The sequence below is a fragment of the Paramormyrops kingsleyae genome, chromosome 13 (assembly GCF_048594095.1).
Source record: "Paramormyrops kingsleyae isolate MSU_618 chromosome 13, PKINGS_0.4, whole genome shotgun sequence".
In the NCBI taxonomy this organism is placed as follows: Eukaryota; Metazoa; Chordata; class Actinopteri; order Osteoglossiformes; family Mormyridae; genus Paramormyrops; species Paramormyrops kingsleyae.
The window spans coordinates 5,098,438-5,108,390 of NC_132809.1; the positions used below are offsets into that span (position 1 = coordinate 5,098,438).

The following is a 9,953-nucleotide window of genomic DNA, read 5'->3' on the forward strand; positions in this document are numbered from 1 at the left end:
GACAGGATTTCTAGGCGCAGCAGACGATGTCGTCCTGTTGGCTTCATCTGCTGGGGATCTCCAGCAGGCACTGGGGCGGTTCGCAGCCGAGTGCGAAGCGGCAGGGATGAGTATTAGCAAGTCCGAGGCCATGGTTCTCAGCCGGAAACGGGTGGTTTGCCCTCTTCGGGTTGGGGAAGACGTACTGCCTCAAGTGGAGGAGTTTAAGTATCTCGGGATCTTGTTCACGAGTGAGGGTAGGCGAGATAGACGGATCGGAGCGGCGTCTGCAGTTTTGCAGGCGCTTAACCGGTCCGTCGTGGCTAAGAAAGAACTGAGCCAAAAAGCCAAGCTCTCGATCTATTGGTCCATCTTTGTCCCTACCCTCACCTATGGTCATGAGCTATGGGTAATGACCGAAAGAACGAGATCGCGAATACAAGCGGCCGAAATGAGGTTTCTCCGCAGGGTGTCTGGGCTCTCCCTTAGGGATAGGGTGAGAAGTTCGGATATCCGGGAGGGCCTCGGAGTAGAACCGCTGTTTCTTCACGTCGAAAGGAGCCAGTTGAGGTGGTTTGGACATCTGGTGCGGATGCCTCCTGGGCGGCTACCCGGAGAGGTTTTCCGTGCCTGTTCTACAGGGAGGAGGCCCCGAGGCAGGCCCAGGACTCGCTGGAGGGATTATATCTCTCGGCTGGCCTGGGAACGCCTCGGTGTCCCCCCCGAGGAGCTGGTGGGGTTAGCTGGGGAGAGGGAGGCCTGGGTGCCTCTACTGAAGCTGCTACCCCCGCGACCCGAACCCCGGACAAGCGGCAGATGATGGATGGATGGATGGAAATTGGAGGAGACTGCAGAGAGGGGTTTTAATTCAGTATTTGAATTGGAAATTATGGATGTGGAGATAGAAGTTGTAGACAGTGAATTGCAGCTGAATGCTGTTAATTGGGACATTGCTGAAACTAAAGTGGACAAATTATTAGTGGAACACCTCAACATAAATGATCTCCAAGCAGGCAGTGTGAAGGTGTCCACATCAAATGGCAATGTGGAGAAGGTGCCCCTGCAGACAATGCATGGGAAACAGAAGAAAGGCAAAAAATGACAAAATTAGACCCCACTGCCAACCATGAGAGCCGATGGCTGAAGCTGAACATCCTTCTCAGCCTCTTATTTGAATTTGTCAAATTGTTTTAAATCATTGTGGGATTAGCCCCATTGCACCCTTCACATACATACTTACAACATCTGTAAAACACTTTAAATTGTAAACATGTTTCTTCCCTACATCCATTTATGTATGCAAGCACCCCACCACAGTTCACAGGTGCAGGCACCACCCAGCGCTTCTCCTTTTCCCGCCCAAGTGCTGCTCTGGGTTCACCCGCTGCTTCAAGTTCATTTGCCGTTTCTTTTTTTCTTTTCTTTTATTCCCTCCTCCACCCCCCCCTGCGGAGGACTACTTTATCTGTATCTATTTATTTATTTATTTATTTATTTATTTATATTATTATTTTTTTTTATTATTATTATTTTATATTTTTATTTAATTCCTCAAAAGAAGGAGAGGGAGGGGGGGGGGGACAAAGGAGAAGGAGGGAAGAGGGGGAGAGAGGAATGGAGAAAAAAAAGAAAAAAAAAACAAGAAAAAAACAAAACAGATAATCTGCTTCTATGTCTGTTGAAAAGAGAAAGACAACATACGACATCTGTACTAATCACAACGACCATCAAATGTTAAATGTTGTTGAACAGCACACACAACCAGCATTACAACCCATGCCCAGAAACAACAGCCGATCAAGACAGTGTGTGTCCGTGAGCATGTGTCCGTGAGCACCTGTGTGTACACCTGTGTGTCAGCGCGCTGGTGTTCCTAAGGTTTCTCCATGTAATTGTCTAGTAGTGTGTGTGGGGAGCCACAGCCCCGCCCACCCAGGACATGAAGTCGACACGGAGGAGACCCGGGCCCCAGATATCCAGAGGCCCCCCAGGGCACGGGAACCCCAGGAGGACCACCGCAGGGACAATTGCAGCCCCCACCGAGAAAAGGGCAGAGGAGCGCTCCGGAGGGGGGCCATCCGGCAGCCACATCACAGGAGCCCCAGGGGGCCGTGGCGACGAGCACGCAGGCCCCGCCGGCGGCCGGCCACACCAGGGCAGACCGGACCCCGGGCCCAGAGATCCAAGGGCCCCCCCACCCCCCAGCCAGGGCCCCGACAGAGCTGGAAGGGCCAGGCCCCGGCAGGCAACCGCCGAGAGTGAGCCAGCACACACCAGAGCATCCAACCCTGGACATCGAGAACCACCAACGCATCGGCATCGTTCCTAATAATCCTTTAGGTGAGTGTATGTTCCAAGTATTTAACACTAGAATCCCTAAAGCCTACGAAAAATCTCGGACGCACTTCTGGTGGAGCCCCCCCCCCACTCCCCACACAAACTGCCCGCCCCCTCATCAGCGCCAATCAACACCTATTGTTTTGCAAATGAAAGCGAGTTTCACGGTTTCAACCTCGGATCTGCTCAGAAACGTCTTTCTAACAGTGTGGTCTGAGGAATCGTAAAATAAATGTAGAGTATAATCGTAATTTGAAATACAATTTAATCCCCATTTCTCTTGATTCAGCAATTGCGATTTCAGTTTCCCGAAAGTATTTGAAAGAATGCATTTGCTTACTGTCTGTAACAATCGGTGTTAATCTCTTTTTCAGTTTTAAAGTTCGATCAGGGCTAAAAGACAAATTAATTAATTTATGTCGTTAAAATTACCCTGCCATGACATTAGCGCGATATATGCATTATAAATGTGCCGACAGACAAAACATTTTTATAAGTAATGAAGAAAAAAATGGAACTTGCAACTTAGAATGTGTAAAGACCGTATGAAGTCCAAGTATCTTACAAAATACAATAAAGGTATGTGCTAAAACACACATTCAGCCTGTTAAAAAATGGCACAGTGCACCTTTCAGGGAAACGTCGTACATTACATGTGAAACATTGCGTAGTTATGAGCACAAAAAAGACTACTGATTACTATGTCCATCTGTTATGAGATGGCACAATGCACTTTGCAAGTATAGGCTACACACTGACATCGCTACGTGCGAAAAAGATTGCGCAGTTATGAGCACACAAAAGACTATAAATTACTCCGGACGTATATGCAATCATGTATGGGATTATGAGATGCCACAGTGAACTTCACACGGAAACAGTTCACACGTTACATGTTTGGAGCACACAAAAGGGCTAATTACTCAGAAACAGATTGCGGTCCAAATATATTACGGTACAATAAAGAAGACTTTCGCGTATGTATGTTCCCGTTTCACATTCAAGCGGTTATATTTGATATAATAAATACATACAGTTGATGTCTGCAACAATCTGTGTAACCTTATTCAGTTTTAAAAGTTAAAGAGCTAAAAGATAAATTGATTTACGTATATCGGTAAAAGGACACTGGCATGACATTAGAGCGGTATATGCATTATAAATGTGGCACGCAGTAAAAACGAAATATTGTTTACTTGAGGGGTGCCAAAAATGTTATACGATGTAATGTGTAAAGTTCAACCTTTTGTTATAAAAAAAATTTAAAATAATGCCACAGTGCACCTTCCACGGAAACAGTTCACACAAAATGGTTTTGTACCTTTTGTGTATCTGCTTATTTTATATAATAAATGTGTATCTTCCACTTGAATGACACTGACTCTCTCTCTTTCATACACACACACATATGCTCTTTATCTTTATACCATCTGATACTTGAAATTTACACATTCTGTGTCTAAATTTCTGGCAGCTTGCACTCATGACTCAATGATGCAACTTTTTTCCCATGTACCATATGAAGTGTTTATATCAAAAATGTACATGCATGCACGTGTATAAGATTGTCTGCACATTTATTTGATCATAAATTTACACATATAGTTGTGTAAAGAACATACATCAAGTATATGTATTTGTTATATCACATATTTGTGTAATTGCCACCACGGTTACCCTAGTAGATTTGGGGGCTCCACTATATTTCCAATTATGCTATATCAAAGCATGTATACGATTCCTTACAATACACCGCTAGATAAACTCTTTAGTGCAGACCTGAGCTGAAGAAGTGACTTCAGGCTGGGGGGATGACTTTCACTGAGTGACTGTGATTCATTTGCAAAACAAAAGGTGTTAATGGTGCTGCAGAGGGGGCGGGCAGCTTGTGTGGGGAGTAAGGGGGGGGGGCTCCTCGTGAGGAGAGCCTCATTTTTCCAGGAGTTCTAGTGTTAATACCTTTACAACTCCAATCCGGGAAATTTATCATATTATTGTTTAGTAGTATGTCAGGGTTGTTCCAGATGGGAGTACGTTTGCATGGGATTAATGAAGACTCAGTCATTTTAAGAAACTCCCACCATGCTGTCAGAGAAGAGCTGATACTGATGCTTTTGAAGCATTCATGTCGTTTAATGTTTGAGCTAATGAATGGTAGATCCGAAATCTCTATGTTATTGCATAGAGCCTGTTCTACGTCTAGCCAAGGTTCATCTAAGAGGGTATGTTTTAGCCATCCTGAGATGTTTTGAAGCCTGTTGGCTAAGAAGTAGTGGTGAAAGTTAGGCAGATCTAGTCCTCCTTTGTCCTTGGACCTTTGCAGCGTTTTTAAGCTAATACGCGGTGGTTTATCTTTCCAAAGGAATTTAGAGATGGCGGAGTCCAGAGATCTAAACCAGTCAGGTGATGGTTTACTTGGAATCATTGCAAATAAATAATTAATTCTTGGTAACACCATCATTTTTATTGATGCAACCCTTCCCATGAGTGATATGGGCAGGGAGTTCCATCTAACCAGCTCATCCTCTACCTTCTTTAAAAGTGGGATGTGGTTTAATTTAGTTAAGTCTGCCAGCCTAGGTGAAACATTAATACCTAAATATTTAATATCCCCAGATTGCAGTGGAGTGGAGGAAGAGTTCTGAAAGGAGCAGTTAATTGGAAGAACTGTAGATTTTAACCAGTTTATTGAATAATCTGAGACTCTCCTGAGTGAAATCTGCTAATGTTTGTTTCCCCTCCACAGGATCCATCTACTGGAAACAAAATGCCCGCAAAGTTCTTGCTGTAGCAGAGACTGAATTTGCAGAATTGCAAAGTGGCAAAAGAAGAAGATCAAGGTAACTACCCTTTATATGGAACAAAGTGCTTCAAATTAGACAATAATTAATTAATTACATCTTTACTAGAAAAGAGGATGACACTGCCGGCCTGAAAGATGTCTATGAGAAGATTGAAGAGGTGATTCTTGCTGCCCAAAGTCTTCCGGATGTGACAGTGGCAATTAAAAGACTTTCTGAGATGACCAGCAGAGAACAAGTGGCATGTATCTTAACAGAAGCACAGGCTGAGCAAGTGCGAGCTGCTTTCAGCTGTACTGTGTGCAAAGGTATGTAGATATTTTACTTCATCTTCTGTATAAAATTATCTGGAACAGATTTTTTTCTCATTTGCCTCATTCCTTTTTTATTTTTAGGGCCAATGAATGAACCTGTTTTTTCCACCTGCTGCAAAAGCCTAATAGGTTGCAAAGTATGCATTGACCAGTGGCTTCAAAATGCATCACAGTGTGTGAAATGTAGAGAGGAAAACTTCAGAACCAATGTAATTACTGTTGCTGGCCTGTCTGAGGGATTGTTTGCCTTGAAGGATGTCATGAATGTGGATTAGGTGCTGCATCTATAGACCACACTTTTAGGTTAAGTAGCCTATTTGTTAAATTGTTTATTATACTCAGTGTTTTCCTGCTAATTGATTTGGGATTCCTTTTCCTGTAATTTAAATTTTTGTGTTAATAAAATAACAAAATGTGTTTCTGAATCATCTATGTTTTATATAATTTATCATACCAGGGATTCTGTGTTCATTCCAGGCCTCTACAACTCTTTTTATTCCAATCTTGCACAGTTGGCCCGTCAAGTTAGACACACAATATCTGCTGATGTTACAGTCCATGTCAAGGAGTTCTTGGTCAGTCAGATGGATCAGAGCTTCCTTTAAAGGGTAATTGACCCTGCTGTTTATCTCAGGCCAGAGTCGCTCAACTTTATGATTCTAGAGGAGACAGACACAAATATGAATGTGTACACTAACAGTCAAAGGTTTTTAAATGAAAAGCAATGTCAGGGCTCTGTAAACCTTTGTATAAGATATTTCTTGCTACAACAGTCATTTGAGATATTAGCAATGTCTACACTGCATTTCTTATTGTAATGGACATAAAGTGCTATTTATAAGTTACACCAAGCTACTGAATGGCTGTGAATGTAAAGCATAGCCTTTGTGGGAAACAGTGTTAGAATGAAGTTTCCATTTCCAACACGGACACTAATCTATTAAAGACAAAATTAGAGGGGCTCATGAAACTGCCAAAATTTGTCCACAAAAGCCATGGAATTATAAGTAAATATAACATTTAAAAGTACAAATAGAACATTTTTTTACCTTTGTTGATGTTGTTTGACAATATGATGGTTTGTCTTGATTGTGCCTATAGGGTGCAAGGATTTCCTGTATAAAAAGTGACAAGTAGAATTCCTTGCCGTGGTCGACTCTGACCTGATCCCACAGCCCATAGTTGACAACAGCTGACCTAGGAGATGTCAGAAATGTGTTATCATTAAATACTTGAGGACTGTTTGTTTGCCTATGATACAAAATGAGATTCAAATGTAACGTTTTCTATTGAAAACAGTAAATACATTACATATATAACAAAAGTAAAATAATCAAACCAAAACAAACCTGTAAACTTCCTCATAAATAGTCAGATTATTCTTTACCGGCATGGTTGCATAAGCTACAACTTTGCTGCTGTACCCATCTACAGCGATAACATGGGTCACCCCAAACATTGCCAGTTTTTCATTCTGATCTAAATGAACTTTATGACCCATGTATGCAGCATGATAGGGCACTGGATTGAAGTTTCGGAGACCCTGGAAAATAAATGAAACCATGTTCATAAGTGGAAATACAAAATGATGGTGTATATCATACTGTCAGTTAATGTGAAACATTGATTAAAAATCAGCTGGATATTTTTCCATTGACATTCAAAACACCAGGTAAGTTCTGTTCTTTACATTAAGTTATACCTGGATCATCTAACTGGGAGTGCAGTAGAAAATAGCATATATTCTCTGAGACAAAACAGAGAAAACAGCGTTTCAGAATTCAACACCTCCCTCGGGCCAGTAGTGGTACTGTATTTGTGCATTTGCATTATGGCATTACCTAGCTTAATAAAGGACCACCTCAGAATTAAGTAAGTTAATCTCAGTTTTATGCTTAAATCTTAATTAGTTCAGACATAGGCATACCCTAGATCTCGTTTAATGATAGGGCCTGTGAATTCCACGCAGAGCTCTTCCAACCCGATGTTCCGAAGCAAAAATTCCATTAGACGCCAGGTAGCCAGTCATCATTTTTCTACCGAAGGTTGGTCCAGTCTTCACAAAGTTATGCAGAAAGTTAATAACCTATCCGACATGGAACTATTTGTTTTTGTTGTAACCATTGCTTACCTCTGTGATTGCTGTCGAAACATCAATTTCCAACTGTGCGTCGGATACTCCCCGCTTGAGATTCTGAGCATCACAAAACCGCCGTATACTCATCACAGAACATCCGCGTCCCACACCAATATTTTGAAGATGTTGGGAAATATCTGCATGTGTGGCATGCCTTCTCAGCATGTCAGAAATAATCTCGGAATACGGCTCAAGTGAAACCATGATACGCATTTGAATTATCCAAAGATAAGGTGGCAAAGTTAAGTCTTTCCGGGGCAACCAGTTCCCCCTCCCATTCTGAATTTCTATATACCGTAGGAAGGATGTTTCTTTTTTTATAATTGTATTTAAGCATTTTATATTATTCTAAGATCGTATTAATTTAATAATAAAAAAAAAGAATGGGAGGATATTTATTTTGTAAATTGCAAATTATATATTTTTTTTATTTCCTACTGAATATACCACTTCTTTTTTGATTTTCGTTTTACTTCTGGAAATAGAATAACGAATGATCGCAAAGGCACACGGACCCGGTCATCAGCCCATAGCTGTACTCTGCAACAGTGATTTCAGCATTGCTCATGACGGTTTAAACGACTGTAAAAGGCATGTTAATTGAGGTGAGTTTAACAAGTGTCATTTCATGTGCTGTATTATTCAGGTCTGCACTAGTTAGTTCCCAATGCTGTCATGAAAAGACCAAACTCCTTGAAGATTTTTGTAAAGTCGCAATGGAATATAATTAAGGAATTTGCATAAACAGTAAAATAATCTACTTATTGTCAAAATAAGACAAAATGACAAAATATTGGCCTTCCTAATTTAGTGCGCTGACTAGAGAAAATTAATGAACAAATTAAACTCAAATTAAGTTTGTTGAAGTTACATCTCCGTCCTTGTCGGGGGTTGGGGGCACCTCCCTAAATTGAGTTTTTGCAGGTTGGGATGTCTGAATTATCCCACCTTAGGGAAGGGAGGGGGTGCTGGCTGTGAAAGTTGGGGGGCGGAGGCAGACGATCCGTAGCCACGCCCAGCATACGATCCGTAGGCACGTGGCCACTTCCCTGCGTTTGATTGCTTTTATTTCTGTGTGGACAGATTTCCGGGATGCTGCACATCATTCGGGGGTGTGAGGGAGCTGTGGTCCATTTGCGGGAGACTCACGGAACTTCTGGGAGAGGTGTGATGTCTACATAAGATTATGTTTTAAAATGCGATCCAATTGTTTAAATGTACTGCCACTACACATTTCTATGCAGGACATAATTCATGGACTCAAACAGAGCACTAGCACAAAAATGTATTGGTCATTTTAAGAACGCAAGATAAATTGTCGCGCATAGGATACAGTAAAATGAGGTCAGTAAGAGCTTTTTTAACGTTAGTACTGCTAAATCTACGTCAGTCAGACGTAAACACGCGAGAGTATGACAGACTGCGGTCAACGACGTTGTGTGGCGTGAGCGGCAGGTGGTTGTCAATGGTCAGAGTCCGCGCCCTTTTACTAAGGGAGATGTCCGACGTTTGAGCTCCGCCAAACAAAACCAAAGCTGGATTTATTTTGATAATTTCTGCTTAGACTTTATTAAACTAATACATGTATGTTTCATGGTAATTTATGTACTTTAGAAGGTAATTTAGAAGTTTCTTGCGAGTTTTTAGCTGGTTAGAGTGTTAGAGTTAGTGTGTCAGGTATAGAAATAATAATAATTTTTGGATAAATTCAGTTAAACTAATTGACAGTTAGCTGTGATAAGCTGCCCTACACACAAACGCTCTGACGTAAGGTAAGCTGAGGTAAGCTGACATGTACCCAAACACCATGATCACAGAGTTAAGCTGTCATTTACTCAAATGCCCTAATTCCAAAGGTAAAGCTCTGATCCAACCAACAGCATCCAACCAAGCGCCTTCACCCCAGAGTTAAGATGACATAAACCCAAACACCCTGATAACAGAGGTAAGCTTTCATCCACTCAGACGCCTTGATCCCAGAGGTAAGCTGCCATCCACCAAACGCCCTGGCCCTAGAGGTAAGCTCCCAAACACGCAACCGGCCCATCCACAGAGGTAAGCTGCTGTCCCTCCAAGCACCCTGATCCCAGAGGCAAGCTGCGGTCTACCCAAACATACAGGCACCTGAGGTAAGCTCACATCCACCAAAATTCCCTAACCCCAGTGGCAAGCTGCCATCCGCCCAAACGCTCTGATCTCAGAGGTAAGCTGACATTCACCCAAACCCCCAGGCCCCAGAAGGAAGCTGCCATCTACCTAAACGACTTACCCCCATAAGTTGACATCCATCCAACTACCTTGATCCTAGGCGTAAGCTGCCCCGGTACGTCTAGGTGGTGACACTCCATCCTACAGGCTTGACATGATGCACTTTCCTGAAGCACA

At 42.3% G+C, this 9,953-nt stretch overlaps 1 protein-coding gene across 1 annotated transcript; it reads right to left on the bottom strand.

Annotated features, from left to right (window-relative positions):
• Positions 1 to 5,856: 5,856 nt before the first annotated feature.
• LOC140578279 (uncharacterized) lies at positions 5,857 to 7,655 on the bottom strand. Its single transcript, XM_072698703.1, has 4 exons — positions 7,563 to 7,655; positions 6,781 to 6,974; positions 6,481 to 6,628; positions 5,857 to 6,090 (listed from the first exon to the last, which is right to left on the bottom strand). Exons 1-4 carry the CDS (start codon positions 7,653 to 7,655, stop codon positions 5,857 to 5,859), a joined length of 669 nt encoding a protein of 222 aa, XP_072554804.1.
• Positions 7,656 to 9,953: the final 2,298 nt, after the last annotated feature.